The sequence below is a fragment of the Furipterus horrens genome, unplaced genomic scaffold (assembly GCF_987537825.1).
Source record: "Furipterus horrens unplaced genomic scaffold, mFurHor1.1.pri manual_scaffold_6, whole genome shotgun sequence".
Classification (NCBI taxonomy): Eukaryota; Metazoa; Chordata; class Mammalia; order Chiroptera; family Furipteridae; genus Furipterus; species Furipterus horrens.
In genome coordinates, this window is record NW_028327176.1 from 99,863,500 (window position 1) to 99,879,164 (window position 15,665).

General features: G+C 41.5%; 1 protein-coding gene across 4 annotated transcripts in view; it reads right to left on the reverse strand.

The window, feature by feature from the left end:
• Nucleotides 1-15,665, reverse strand: part of ADGRF5 (adhesion G protein-coupled receptor F5) — a 102,474-nt gene that overhangs the window by 11,857 nt on the left and 74,952 nt on the right. For 3 of the 4 annotated variants that reach the window (XM_090282541.1, XM_090282540.1, XM_090282542.1), the window contains exons 11-16: nucleotides 10,319-10,489; nucleotides 8,368-8,487; nucleotides 8,009-8,218; nucleotides 5,752-5,964; nucleotides 3,925-4,083; nucleotides 1,679-1,887 (exon numbers count right to left, since the gene is read on the reverse strand). In XM_090282541.1, the coding sequence (XP_090138667.1) occupies nucleotides 1,679-1,887; nucleotides 3,925-4,083; nucleotides 5,752-5,964; nucleotides 8,009-8,218; nucleotides 8,368-8,487; nucleotides 10,319-10,489 (1,082 nt within the window). The remainder of the gene's footprint in view (nucleotides 1-1,678; nucleotides 1,888-3,924; nucleotides 4,084-5,751; nucleotides 5,965-8,008; nucleotides 8,219-8,367; nucleotides 8,488-10,318; nucleotides 10,490-15,665) is intronic. The other variant, XM_090282543.1, reaches the window with a different exon arrangement.

Genomic DNA, 15,665 nt, shown 5'->3' on the forward strand with positions numbered 1-15,665 from the left:
CTAGAGAGCTAGATTAGAGTTGTGTAAAATTGATACTTGAATGATCTGTACGGAAGCACGTTTTCTACTTTTTTTATTATCATTTACTTTGTTGGGCGTTAGGATGACTGTCTGTTCCAATTTTCCTGGGATAATTCTGGCATTTATCTACTGTCTCCATGCAATTATTAACAGTACTCTCTTTTATTTTCAAAAAGTATCCTGGTTTTTATCATAAATGGTATTGTTACCTTCTATATAATGATCACACTTGGATTTTCTAACTTGTGGTTAAAATTAAAGAATGGACTCAAGTTTGATCTTCTCTATGAAGAACTTTGATTAGTGGTCCAACCTAAGTGAATTTATTTCTCCAAATGCCTAAGTATTCATTTTATTTAGTATACTTCACACATGTAATATCTCCATCAATGTCATCTTATGTTCTAATTTCAATGTCTCAAATTAAATTATAAGCTCCTTGACAATATGAACCACGTGTTATATTTCTTGCTCTTTTCTCATATTCCATAATACCTAACATGTTACAAGTCATCTAACTTGGCACATAGTAGGTGTTCAGCAGTATATGTTGACTGGATAAATCAAATAGAGTATGAAAGGCCAGCATGCTTCTTTTCCATTAAAAATATATATAGGTATCTAGACTTGGGACTATGGCCCACTATTGAGTTCAAATTATAATTTCTGTCTTTCTCGATTAGGATACTTTATATCCTCATTGCTTTGTTCATCATGGTCCAACTCAGGTGCCATGTTTTTCAAGCAGAACTTCCTGATTATCCTAGCTAAAATTAATGTGTATTTAATATCTATATTTTCTGTCAAATCAGATTTGGCCTCTTTACCCTGATAGCACCTGTAATAATGTTTTGTACATAGTAGGTATTTTTCATGAATTTGGAATAAGACAAAAGGAGAGACAGAAGATAACTAGATAAAACACAAATTCAATATCACTTCTTTTCCTCAATTGTCTCTCCAAAGGTGAGAGGATTTGAAACCAGTTGCTTGAAGATATCACCAACTGCTATAACTCCATGAGTTGCCTTATCAATATTTATTTGTTATAACTCATGAAATTTTAGGAGTCTCTCATTTTCAATGACTTAAGTATGAGGTGGCATTTATCTATTTTGGTGGAAAGAAAGGAATTTTCCCTTACCACATGGTAGTAACCTCTAATTTAGGTAAGAGAAGCAACTAGTCCCTTCTCTTGTAACTATAGTTTACCTCTAGGCATTGAGGAAGTCTAGGACCTGTAAAAGCATAAAGCCCACCTTTTTTTTTTTTTTTTTTTGCAGTGAACTTTATTTTTTATATTGCTCCTCTTTCTGAAGAGATTAGAGTTATATTCTTGGTATGAAATTATTCAAAGCTGAGCAGGTAAAGAGGATAATACTACCTTCCCCTTACAAGGAATGGATACAAGGTACTGAGAAGATAAGGTAAAGGTATACAGCTGATTTTAGAGCAAAACACATATTTTGTTATCACCATATTTGTATTTGAAAAAATTTTAAAGCATTTCTAGGGTTGTATCTTTTTTGGAAATAAATAAAAGTAGTTTGAGAGCAAAACAAACCAGCTCAAGACCCATTTTCCTAAGTGCTGAGAACTATGATAAGCTAGACAGATCACTCCACTGAGAGCTCAAAGTCAAAGGTTTAAGGATCACCTTGGCCTGCTGGAGCAGATTGTTTATTGGTGCAGAGATACAGTCACTTCTCTTCACCTCCCACTGGGAGCCTACACATTTGTAAGTCATGATCCCGCCCATGGGACTTCCAGGGCTGCTGGGCAGGTGTGAGAACTGGCAGAGCTTCTGAATGACGTTCCCAGGCTCCCCAGCACCTATGCTGGGATCTTGGCATGTGACGTTCTCTCCTGCATTGGAAACATGGAAACAAAAGGGATAATTGGAAGGAGGAGAAAAAACAGTGGAAATGGGTTCTGGCTTAGGTAGAAATTTGATGTTTGAATTCATCTTTCCCTTTATTTTCAGTGACCTTTCTGGAGGTAGCCAATTTCTTGATTTTGTCCCTGATTTTCCAAAGTCTCTTAGTGCTTTCCATATGTATTTGAGTTTAATATGCACTTGCTTTTCCTAACAGAATTTATATCCCACCTCCAAACCCCAGGAATCTTCTCTCTGCTGCCTGGGATATCTAAGTCATGGAAAATAATGAGCTTAATAGGCACTCATCCAAAAAAGAGATTCCGTATTCAGGTTTCCAGGAGTCTTAGAGGCATAATGCTTCATTGAAGGGATTCTCAACTCAGGCAAATTAGAATCACCCAGGGAGCTGAGACAAGACCAACGTCCAGGCTCACTCCAACCCAAGTAAATCAGAACCTCTCAGACCAGAATTCAGGCATCAGCAGTTTTTAAAGCTTTCCCAGTGATTCCAACGTGCAGCCAAAGTTGGGACACATATGCTTAGAACAAAGATATAGTCCATGATAAATATTACAGGCACCATGGCCTGAATATTTTGGCAATATTTGTGAGAATTTGTTTCTTCCGGCTTCCCTTAAAGGTGACTCTATTTCACCTTGAATGGGGAAACTGCAGAAACTTTCATCTCCAGGGGACCCTGATTCCCTAATGAGCAGATCTTTTGTCCCACCAACTTTTAAATGATCATTAATAGAGTTCACAGCCATTGTATAAAATCTTGAAATGCATGAGTAATGTTCTACTAGAGAAAGAAAGTGGTGTCAGACTGGGTATGAAGAAAGAGAAAAAGAACAAAGGTAAGCAAAGTCTGGGTTAAGATGGGGGAGTAAGGAAGGAACTTTGGCTGCCCCTGGAAGAGGCACTTGGAAGAGTCAGGGGCAGAGGCGGATTAAGGTTGGTTGAGGCCCTGGGTGCAGAAGTAAATATTGGGCCCCTTAAAAAAGAGAGAGAGACAGGGAAAATAAAAATACATGTTAACCATATTTTACGCAGCGTAGTAATGAAACTAAACTTGGTGTCATTAGAAAAAAGTGTAAGGTTAGGGTTTTGTGGGGCCCTTCAGAAGTCGGGGCCCAGGGTGCCTGGCATGCCTGCTAATTCTGCCTCTGGTCAGGGGACTGTGACTCAGAGAGATAGAGAACTTGAAGTTGCTTCCTGCTTTGGTTCTAGGGCTCAGCTAGCAACACACATGAGAAGAACCCCAAGTCACTCAGGGAACTCAAATAAGCTTGGTAATAGAGACATGGATCCTTCTCATATCAGGAGAAGACTTCTGGGGAAGGCAATTGCTTAGGACAGAAGCCCAGGACCATCCATATCCACTTGTTCCTCTGTGGCTACAGAGGAGAAGTCTTTGGCACAGGCTATTATGAAATGGTTCCACAAATCATGACCACTTACGTACGTTGAAAATATTAAGTGAGGGGATGTTAGCTCGGTGATAACAAAGGATGGGAAACACAGTTACCCATCTATTCTTCAGATTGATTCTTTTCATGCAGCCCCGTCTCAGGGGGCCGGTACTAGTAGGGACATCCTTCCTTTGCTAGAACCTCAAAGGGGTCTTAGCTCCACACAGGCACTGCCCACTCTTACCCGCCCAGTGCAGCACGCAGCTTCCAAGACACAGCTGAAATACGACTTTATCTGCAAGGCTTTCTTGATCACTTCCTCCCCACCTATCTATAACCCTCAGAGTTAAACCAGGCAGCCTCTTCCAGCCACCCACAAAATTTAGCACTTGCCCCATTACATGTGATAACATTCTTTATCACACACCTATCTGTCCTCTTGCTTGGGGACAGGAAACAGGTCATTTTTTCTCAAATCGCCATGCTTAGCCTAAGGCACGCCACGTGAAGGTGCTTAACATACATTGTCGAATAGATAGATGAATAAGGGAGTGAATGAAAAAATAAATTCCGCTAATGATTACATTTTAAAATAATGGAAAATGCTCTCACCAGGCACCAGATGAAGCTTCATAGATGGACCCCGGACTGAATTACCGGCGGCATTGGTAAAGCGACAGAACACCTCAACATTTTTTGGACACCAGGAAACTATCGAGTTTGCCATGAAATTGAATTTGTAGCACACTTGCTTTTCATTAACTCCTTTGGCTAAAACAGAATTATTGGAAGAATTGAGTCACAACATGAGTATCTGAGGCACAGATTTTGTTAAAAAGATCCACTATGGATACCCTTGTCCAACCTTTTCCCAGGAATGTGCCACATCCACTTTTAATGTGGTTTTAAAATGCCACCAGCCTAGTAGTAAGTAAGCCCACATTTGCATGCATGCTAGCCAAATGTCACCATTTGTGACTCCAAGTCTGTGCTCACACAGGTCTGGACAATCAAAATCTCATCAGGTTCTATGGATTTAGCCTATATTGTCTTCACCACATTAGTTTAGTCACCACTTTGCAGGTCTGTCCCTCCACTAGATCGTAGGTCTTGGAAAGAAGATATCTGGTCTCATTCATCTTTCCATCACCCAGTGTCTAGCATAGTGTTTGGCACATTGAGAGAGCACTGAATGTATGAATGCTGAACACAGAATGTTGAAATGTTTGAATGTTTCAACATCCAGATTGATTCCAGATTGATATCATGCAACCCTCTCTACATTTTCCAGACTTTCTGGGTCCCTACTTTTCTGAACTTCTAGTGTTCTTTTGATCTGTATTGCTCACTTTGGACATTTAATGTTATATGCATTGTCTTTTATGACATGAATCCTTCTACATATTAATATATGCGCCCTAGTTCCTTTTTCTCCTTTTCATTACCTACTTTAGTGTTTTGCATTGAGTAGGTCTTCAAGAATAGTTCATGAAAAAATGAATGAGCGTGCAAATTGCTTATGACAATGTCTTGTGTTTTAACATTTGGGGATGTGAGCTCATATTTGGTTGACCTTATTCTGTAGGAACCTGAGGAATCTCGACTGATGGTACATTCTACCAGAGAGGAGTTGATTTTCTTTTTTAACCAAGTGCCATGGGGTGCTACCAATGGAACACTTTACACCTCAGTTTGAAGTTCCTGGACCACATAGGTAGTATAAATTCTAACCCCAAACCTGAGTGAGAAAAAGACAGTTATAATTCTCAGGGGAAATTTTTGCCCACCCAGAGACAAGGCCAAACTTAACCCTGGCAGGTGAATTTTGTTTTTCTAGTCTATATTTTAAATGAGCATGCCACCTTTCAAGGATCTTGACATTGTGCTGGGGGGTGGGGTTGCCTTAGCTATTGCATAGGGGGAAAGACCTTTACTTCCATGGCTTTTAGCACCTTAAAACACAAGGTTTTGGGTTCCTCGTATTGGCAGATGCCCTCAAAGAAGCCCTATAATTAGCTAAAACATTACCTGTATTTTTTTTCCTCTATGTTTTGGTATTTGGTTATTTCTCTTACTTTCTTGCATGCTCAGCTGTGCATTTAAGAGGATTTTTATGGTACTTTTATAGTATGCCGATTCATAGCTTGAAGGAAGGATATATGAGAATATCTAGTTAACTACATTGAGGAAGTGGAAGACCTGTGAAAGTATCTTAACACTGTCTTCAATAGCACCCACCAAAGCCAATGGGCTCCACCCTCACAGACTCAAGATTCTGCCACGAACCAAATAAAGCAAAATAGAAGGTAGTAATGGCTTATGGGATTCACTTTATTATGTTCTGTCTTTGAAGAAATCTCTCTCTACTTTAAGAGTACATTTTTAGACTCCACGTGTAGGATACACTATGTCCTAACAATTCAGCAGTTGGCATCTTACCAGCAGGAAAGGACAGGGAATCCACCTGGAAAGTTACTCTGTAGTCTTCATCTTCCTCGATGCAGCACTTGAGGAGATGGGAACCTTTGCATGGAATTGCAGCTTCCAAAGGATCAACCATGATGTTTGGTTCTAGAGGCAGCGGGTGAACTGTGACATCTTTGGTTGCGACACTGTATGAATTCTTATATCTAAACACGCAGTGATAGGTTCCTGAGTGGAAGGAAGCAAAAATGAGATGGACTTAAGTCATCGTGCCACAAAGGCGTTTGCTGGGAAGGTTCAGAAGAGGCTTAGTGGTCCCTGTCAAGCTTTCACAAGGGCACTCCACACCTTCCTGGACAGTGGGTAGGAAAATGCTTGACCGACTCCCCTCCTGGGTGCTCTATGTATTAAAAAGATTAACCAAGAGACACCTACATATTCACTTACTCTCAAATAAAATTAAGTGGTTTATCGAGAGTTATATAGTCTGTTAGCGTGGAGTCAGGTTTCAAAGAAGTTTTCCAATACCTACTCCAAGGCTCTTTATTAACCAGGGGATAAATGGGAATTTTGGTGTGTGCTAGGATGGGAAGTTCTTTGAAGAGAGTTGTCACCCAGGCGGAACACTGTGATGTGGTGATGCAACCCCCCTTCCATCTCTGAGTGAGTAGGCTCCTCAGTTTCCAGAATCCCATGGCACTAGCAAGGAGTGTGTGTGTGTGGAGAGAGAGAGAAAGAATTCTTGGGGGAGCTCAACCTGTGGACCCTGGAATTAGATGTCTGAGGTCTCACTCTTATCTAGAAAAGTCCAGTGATAAGAGGCTGGCTGACCTTGCTGGAATAAGAGGGAAGGCAGCAGAGGGAGCAGCCCAGTGCCCAGCACTGGGTGAGGCAGAGTGGACGGTGGAAAGTCCTTGTGCTGAGCTTCTTGAAAGCACCTTTGCTCAACAAGTATGATGTCAGGGCCTATCAGAGGATGGGCTGCCATCTGAGCTCCTGCCATGGGGCCAGTGTAGAAAGATGACAATGGTATCTACAAGTTAGGAAGACCCTTTTATTTTTTATTTTATTTTATTTTATGTCTCTTCTCTTTGCCCCAATTCTGGACAAGCCACAGCAGCAGCTAGCCAGAGGAAAATCAGGGAGAACAAAAACAGAGGAGAGACTCCTTTCAATTCTGTTGGGAGGGAAGGAAAATTTAAATTCAATATAAAATGAAAGTGTAGTTGATTCAGATGAGATGTGGTTATTTTAGTGCTTGAGTAAGAGAATGTTTAATAGATGCATATGATGGGGAAAGCTATGGCTCCTCCTAAAGTGTTGCCCAGTGGAAGGAAAGAGCAATTTAGACAGTTAGGTGTGAGTTCAGCCTGGGAGAAAAATACTCTCTTTACTGACTTTTTACTACCAAGTACAGCCAAACAGTAACTAGTTCTTCCTACAACATTGCCTGGTCTTCTTATGAGGAAAAATGAAGAAGACCTGGGGCTCCCAGAATCTGGACTGATTAATTCTCCAGTTAAGGAGCGACCTCAGAGTGAAGTGGTTCGGAGCTGCCCGCAGAGCCAGACAGGCTCAGTTTCACCCTGGCACTGTCGTTTACAAGATGTATAATCTTGGGCAATTTACTTAACCTCACTGAGCCTCAGCGTCCTCAACTGCAAAATGGGGATAATAATAGCATTATCCTCTCAATTTATTGCTTTAAATGAATTAACACACAATACTTAACATAGCATCTATCACAAAGGAAGGGCTCAACAAATGTCAGCTATTATTGCAGTGGTTTGATCAAATTCTCTCCCTCCACCAAAGATTTGCATTTCTTCCAAACATGGCTAATGTATAGAAATAAATAGGAAATAAAAATGTTTCTTCCTTTGGAACCAGGCATATAAATCCTTTACCTAGATATTTTTGATCCCACTCCCAAGAGTCTGGTAAAAAAGTACCTTTAATAAAAATCCTCTTAAATTCATGGCAAGAACACAGGCTCTAGAATGAGAGAAACAAGTTCCAGTCCTGGCTCTGCACCTTCAGGTGAAGAAGCTTAGGTGTATCTATGATTCTCTGTGAGCCTCCGTTTCCACATCTATAAAATGGGTATTACAATATCTGCCCTGGAAGGGCTGTTGCATGAGATGTGATGACATATTTAATGTAAAGTGGCTGGCACAGACAGGCCCCAGGACAGGCCCCCCATGGATGGTAACTACTGCAGCGTGTTTCCGGGGCTCCGAGCAGCAGAATAGGGTACCGGTCTTTCACTCACCGTTCCACTCCCTTGTTGAGGTCTCCACTGTCAGCACTGACTCTGCTCCATCAGGATACCTCCTCGTGGTGTAAAACCTTTGGTATATTTTAATTCCAGCAGAAGTGTTCCAATACACCTCATCATAGTTACTCATATCACTGATGCACTTTATAGAAAAGTTTTGTCCCTCAGAAACAGAAATTGGGTCCGGAGTTATTGTTAGGTTGGCTGAAAGAATGCAAACAAAACAGACAAAAGAAACCAACAACAAGTACAGTGTTTAGTCTTTCTGGTGCCATCAACACACGAGTGAAATTTAAGATAGAGACAGAAAGCGTGGACCGTCCTGACTACTTGTGTCAACGCGGGATTGGTACCTTGCTGTTCCTGGGCTTTACTTGTTTCTAGGCTGTTCCCGGTGGTGCTCTGAACTGTACTCATTTCCATCACAGGCCTTAGGACCTCGTGCACTTCCCCTTTGTGGCTGGATTTATCTCCTGATGATCAGCAGAGCGAAAGGTTGCAAACTTAGGGATGTTGACTTAACCCAAGCTCCCCTCCAACCTCTTCCGCAACATCTCAGGGGGCACTTAACGGCTCCATTCTTATAACAACTCCATTCTTTCATTTTTAACAATTATAACACACTGTATTTTAATTTCTCTCTTTCTGTATTTCTTCTCCATAAAAATGTGAGCCCCTCAAGAGCAGGGCTCTCTCTTCTGTGACTTTGCATCCCCAGCACTTAGCACCTGGGTCTAGTACCTAGTCAGTGCTTCCGGAGCTACATTTTAAGTAGGAGGAATCACAGAGTTTACTGCTCAGATAAGTACAACTGGACTGTCTTAGGTGAAGTGGGCCATAGAGGCATCCTAACTGAGTCTCTCTACATTTACTCTTCATTCTGAGAATTTCCACATAGGCTCATGAGGATATAGTCACTGGAAATGTTAACAAGACCTCTACAAATGTAAAAATTTATGTGAATGTGTTACTACTTTTGCCTCTGGATATTGAAGCATGTCTTTTGCAAAAAGCCATTCACTTCTCTCTTCTATAAGTGAACAAGTTCATGCCTTGAGTCCACTGAGACCGTCTTGCTCTTCCAATAGTATATAAAACGTTGTCATACTCAGAAAAAAAAAAAAAACCCAGGGTTTTCCATGGTGCCCTTTAGAAGCTGGGATTCAAATGTTCAGCTATAGCTCTGAAATCACATAAGCACAGATAAAAGCTCCCCTTGTGTTGCCCTTACTGGCTGTAGGGACCTTGAGATGACATTCAAAGGTTGAGTGAATTCTGAGAGAGAAAAAGAAAAGGCTCCTGGACTCATGAACCTGTTCTCTTGGTTCTCAGATGACATACAAACTACCAGACCAGTGGTTTTCAGTGAAGGCTGAACATGTCTCTAAGACAACCAGAAGCCCACCTAAGGACCCAATTCTTGTGTTAAAAGTTGCCGTGTACAATGGCACTCACTACAGACAATTGCAAACTGCTCAGAAGATCTGTGATCCTATGACAGGAATGTTTCCCGATAAACCTAATCTTGCTCTTTATAAAAATGTCAAGTCACGATAACAGAAAGTGTAAGAGTAACAACTGTGTTTATATTAGTCCTTTCTCCCAATTGTTCAGGTGAGGAGGTCTTATGATTTATCTTAATAGTTCATTTTTGTTAGATAGGTGGAAAAACAAGTTTGCTCTATTTTTGCAGATAGGACTGAAGTTATAATGCATTATGATATAAGGAGAAGAAATACTATTTTTAAGGGGCATAAATGAGGTGAATGAATTGAAATATTTAAAAATGTTTGTTATAATTGTAAAACAACCACAAAGTATCAGATTATTAAAGCTTTCTGCAGCATTCTTCCTAGAGTAGGTGAAATGGGAAAGGAGGGATGACAGAGAGAGGTGAAGGCTGATGGGGACTGAGCCAGGCAATTGTAATTCAAGGGAGAAAGAATAAAATTATGGAAGGAAAAGGGGGGAAATTAGGAGCGTCATCCTCATTATAACCTCAAGACTAAATAGGACTAATCCGAGAGGGAAACTAGTCCCAGCCCACCTTCTGCCTCGCCAGCACAGGCAGGCTGTTCCTTGCCTGCAGTCAGGTTCCCAGCACTCCTCTCCCCTATTGTAAAGACTTCATCTAAGCTTAAGTGGCAGAGAGGGAAACCCTCTATTTTTTCCCATTTTGTGACTCACCCCAACCATACTCCCACCACCAGGAAAGGTCCTGCTTTACAGCCCATGGATATTCCCAAGTGATTGGCAGCCCTTGGTTGGAGGTACAAAGCTGAAAATCTTAGTAAGAGTCCTTACCCACAGATGTGAATGTCACTTTTATGTCCTTACTGCCTCGAGCTCCGTGGGCACTGATGAACTCACACGTGTAGACAACTGTCTTCCCGGCCGACTTGCTGGGACACTGTGTTCCATCGGCCTTGATGGTGTACCTGCTGCAGCTGGAATCTGAGTCTGTTTCAGAGTTTCCTGCAATGACATAGCAGTTCTTTTGCTGTCACTGTTGGCTGACTCTCTGAGTTCATAGCAGAGAGACCAAGTTAGTAAAAAAGAGTTATTAATTAAATTAGATTTCTTCTCTTTGAATGAAAAGGTGGCAGGATGTGTAGTGGTTAGATCTGCAGACTCAGGAGCCAGACTGCCTGGCTACAGATCCCATACTCAAACAGTTACTGGCAGGGCATTGTTAAGAAAGTCACTAAAATTGCTCTGTGCCTCAATTTCCCCAGATGTAAAATGAGGAGAAGTAATAATAGCTACAGCCCAGGATTCTAGTCAGGGAAAATGAGTTAATACATAAAAACATTTAGAACAGCACCTGGCTGGGGCTGGCCCCATTAGTGATGGTCATTAGAATGTGAGAAATAAAGAAACAGAAGCAAGGTCTTTGGGAAAAAATTGTCAGATTATTTAGACTATTATTATTATTGAAAGGAGAAAGAAACAAGCCTGGAACATCTGCCATTCATCTCATTTGAGAAACGTTGGCGTAACTTGCTCCCTCTTATTAGCCTATGTTTCTTTTTTAAAAAAAAATTATTTGTTTGTTTGTTTATTTACTTTATTTTTAGAAAGAGGGAAAAGAAGAAAGAGAGGGAGAGAAACATCACTGTGTGGCTGCCTCTCACTCGTGCCCCCAACTGGGGACCTGACGTGCAACCTAGTCATGTGCCATGACTGGGAATCGAACCAGTGACACTTGGCTCGCAGGCTGACGCTCAATCCACTGGGCTACAGCAGCCAGGGCTTGGTTATGTTTCATTGGAAGCTTCCACTTTGTGCTTTCTCAGGCTACTAGCTGTTTCCCTCTCAAAATGCTCCTCTTCCGTGCCTTGCTTTTCAGTTCCCAGATACCACGCCCTCTGAGCCATCTTTACTTCTTGCCTATGGCTCTCTAACACCCCCCGGTGAATGTTTTCTACTCTTGTCCCTCTCTCCTCAAACACGGCATGTGCCATGAACTCTTAAGGCATCCTCCAAACACTGTCAATCATCCAAAGTTAAAGAAAAAGAACCTGATTAGCTCCAATATGAATGCATCCTTTTCAGCCTTGGCTGGATAATCAGCGATATTTGAAATATTTTGATTGATATGTAATAAGCTTTTCTCCCCAGTCTCCAAAATGGCTGTTCAAAACATAAAATTGATTTCCATCTTCACCCACTTGTCTAAATAACCGCCTAGCTTATAGACACAAGTGTCTCTACTTATCTCTATGGTTCACCCCTCCACTTATTTTTTGCAGACTGACTTCTCCCAATTCCTCCAGGCTGTATTCTATTCTTTATCTTTCCTCTCCCTTGTGTCTTAAGCCTTTCCCTGGGCTCTTTCACACTTACCAACAGGTATACTTGTCCTCCCTTCCTAAAATAGTCTTCCTAATCTGGAAGTTTCTTTACCTATCACTGTATTTTCTTCCACTCTTCACACCACAATGCTTCTGCATTTGGAACCTTTAGTCTTTTACTCTGACTTTTTATCAAGCACTGTCATTCACCTTCTTTCCCCACACACTTCACCTGAAGTGTGACTCCCTCTTTCCCAGATCCAGTGCTTCTTCTCATGCTACTTGGATGGCAGCAGCCCATTCTGCTGACCACCTTCTCTGTGACCTGGCCTACTCTGCTCCACAGGTCTCTCCTGCTCCTCTCCTCTCTTCATCCCTCCTTTTGGGTCTGCTTCCCAGGCTACTTTCCTTCTGTCCCCTTCAAAAATACTGGTGTTCCCCAGGACATTGGCCTTGCCCCAACTGCTCTGATATTGACCCTTTCCTATCTTTTTCTTTACTGTCTCAGAGGACAATGTCATCTACACCACGGCTACTATTAATCCTGTATTTGGATGACTCTCCACTCTGGGAGAAACAGTCTTGTTGGACATTCTAGAAGCAAAGTCCAATGTGCCAATTTGATATTTGAGGTACTTCCAACTCAACGTGTCCTGCTGGAACTCATCTTTCATCTCTTCTGAATCTGTAGAGCTTCTAATGTTTCTTTTCTTTGCCATTGGCAGATCACAAAATTAAAAATCTAAAGTTCATTTTCAGTTACTTGCATTTCCTCACATTCCATTTCAACCAGTTGTAAAAAATTTTAAGTTGTACTTCTAAAATATCTCACAACTGTCTTATCCATTCCAACCCATGGTCAGTGGCCCAGGCCCCCTTACCTCTTATCTGCATACTCTTGTAACTGAGTCTTTGTTTTGGTTATTTGGTCCTTCAATCTATTGTTTACACTACCTTAAATTTTATTCTTTAAATTTATTTTTCTGAAGTTTAGCCCTGATTATCTGACTTCTCTCTCCTTTTACCTTTAAATCTTACCCTTGTCATTTCCAAATATTAGCTACTGTGAATAATCCCACTATGAATATAGGGTGCATAAATTCTTTTGAATTGGTGCTCATCATTAGAGGAGTGGATTTTAAAAAATTGTAATACATCTATGCAATGGAATATCATGCAACGGTAAAAAAGAAGGGATTCGTACCTTTTGTGACAGCATAGATAGAACTGGAGACTATTATGCTAAGTCAAATAAGCCAGCTGGTGAAAGACAAATACCATATTATCCCACTTATACATGGAATCTAATAAACAAAATTAATTAATGAGCAAAATAGAACCAGAGGCATAGAATCATGGAATAGACTGACAGCTGTAAGAGGGGAGGGAGCAGCTGGGGACTGATTGAAAAAAGGTGAAGGGATTAGTCAAAGAACATACATGAAGGATCCATGTACATGGACAATGGTGTGGGGATGGACTGTAAAAGATGGGGGTGGGCTGGGTGGAGGGGGATGAAGGGAGAAAATTGAGACAACTGTAATAGCATTAACAATAAAATATTTTTTTAATTAAAAAATAATAAAAATAAATCTTACCCTTGCCTACAAAATAAACTAAAATCTCCTTGGTGGAGTATATGTATTTATTCACAGTATAATTGCAATCTGCCCCTGTACTCTTTATCTCATTCTATATTATCCTTTTAAAAACTAGGTCAAGTCCTTCAATATGCCTTGTAGCTTCATACCCTATACCTGTGTTCACACCTGTAACATTCTCCTTCCCTCCTCCTGTTGACTCTTACTCATCCTTCAAGCCCGGCTTTCTCACCAAACTTAATGTGCAAGACAATGAGCTATACAGGATCGGGCATATAAAGACACATATAGCAATAATTACAATATATAGTAGATGACTTTCATAAGAGAGGAATAAATATAGTGTGGAGATTAAAGAAAGGAAGTTTTAGTTGGAATATTTCAGAGAAGAGGGAAGAGTTGCTCTAGGCCTTGAAAGACATAGAAATGGTGGCGGAGGTGTTCTGGTGTGCAGCTGTGGCTGTGTGGTATGTGTGTGGATTGGTACTCCTTGGAGAACACTGTGTTCTATAAATCGCTTCAGGAACTGGGGCTAGGCTGGGGGATGGAAGAGCAATAAGCCTATGGGCTCTAAACCCCACCCCCACCCTTTTTCTAACTCAAGCACTGGTCTGCTTTACACATCAGACATGAAGTTCTCAAATGGGGGTGATTTTTCCTCTTTGGGGGACATCTGACAATATTTGGGGGCATTTTGGCTGTCATAATTGGGAGTGTTAATGACATGTAGTGAGTAGAGACCAAGGATGATGAGAAACATCCTGCAATGCACAGGACAGATCCCGTTAGCAGACAATGATTTGGCCCAAAATGTCACTAGTGCCAATGTTGGGAAATTTCACATTTGACAAACACACAGATTGTGCTTGAAGAAAAAGTTCTACAGGGAAGCCACAGCACATAAGCAGCTGCATGCTGGTTGTGTCCGGGGGGAACCAGCAGTTCTTTGAGGCTGAAATCTGCAGGGGAAGAGTGGAAATGAGGCTCCAAAAACATGGCAAGGTCAGAAAACAAAAGTTGGAACTCTGAATTGGCAGTATTCATTCTGTATTTCATACAACGTCCCTGGGGCTGTGCACCTGGAGGTCCTGCCCAGACGCTACTGAATGCAGCTAATAACCTGGTGCTGTGTTCTCTGGAGAAGAGATACTATGCCATTACAAGTTTGCTGCTCAAGGTTAGATCACAGCCAATGAAAATTTCCCACCAACCACACAAAGGAAAAGTGAGGGGCTGGCTTTTAAAGCTATTGCTACTATCAGAAAATAGTTATTGTGATAGATTCAATGTATTCGGGTCTGTTTTAAATATTTACATTTATTATCTCAGTGTTCATCACTGCAAAAGTCTTGCTGAGGAGGTACCATTATTACTATTTAATTGATGAAGGCCTGGGAGTCAATGAGGGGACCCAGCTTGCCCTGTGTCAGGACGAGGGTGCATGGCCGAGCTGGGATCACAGCTTTCCCAGACTACCTACTACTGTCTTACTGAAAAGCACTGGCTGTGAGGCTGTTTTTTCTAGGACAGAGGACTTGGCTCAAGTTCTTTCCTTTTCTTTTTCTTTTTTTAAATCCAATTTTGTGGGCATTCCTTCAAGTAGAGGACTCACTATTTAAAGCCAAATTTGTTTATGGTGTCACTGGGAACCTAGAGAGAAACATGGGGGAGGAGAAAGATCAGTGGGTGTGGGGAGGAGCCCTTTCCCTGGGTCACGGAGACACGTCCTCGTGTGTAAATGAGGGACTGGACTAAACCAGGGCTCTCACTCCCCTCTGTCCAATAAAATCTCCTGTGACATTTCAGAATATATGCCATTGCCTAGAGCCCAAACCTGGATATTCCAATTTAGTTGTAAGAGTGAAGCCCTCCTGGCTGCTGTGGCTCAGTGGATCGAGCGTCGGCCTGCGAACCAAGTGTCGCTGGTTCGATTCCCAGTCATGGCACATGACTAGGTTGCACCTCAGGTCCCCAATTGGGGGTGTGAGTGAGAGGCAACCACACAGTGATGTTTCTCTCCCTCTCTTTCTCCTTTCCCCTCTCTCTAAAATAAATAAATAAACAAACAAATAAATAAATTATTTTTAAAAAGAAGAGTGAACCTTTGACACCCAGTCTTCTTTAAAAAACAAAAAGCGTGACCCCCCCCACATGCAGCCAGGTGGAGAAGGTTGCCTCTAGCAACGCTGCTTGCTACTACGAGTTGCTCTTCTACTTTGGTCTCACCTCAGTCCCTGAGGCAGTCCGGCTTCTATT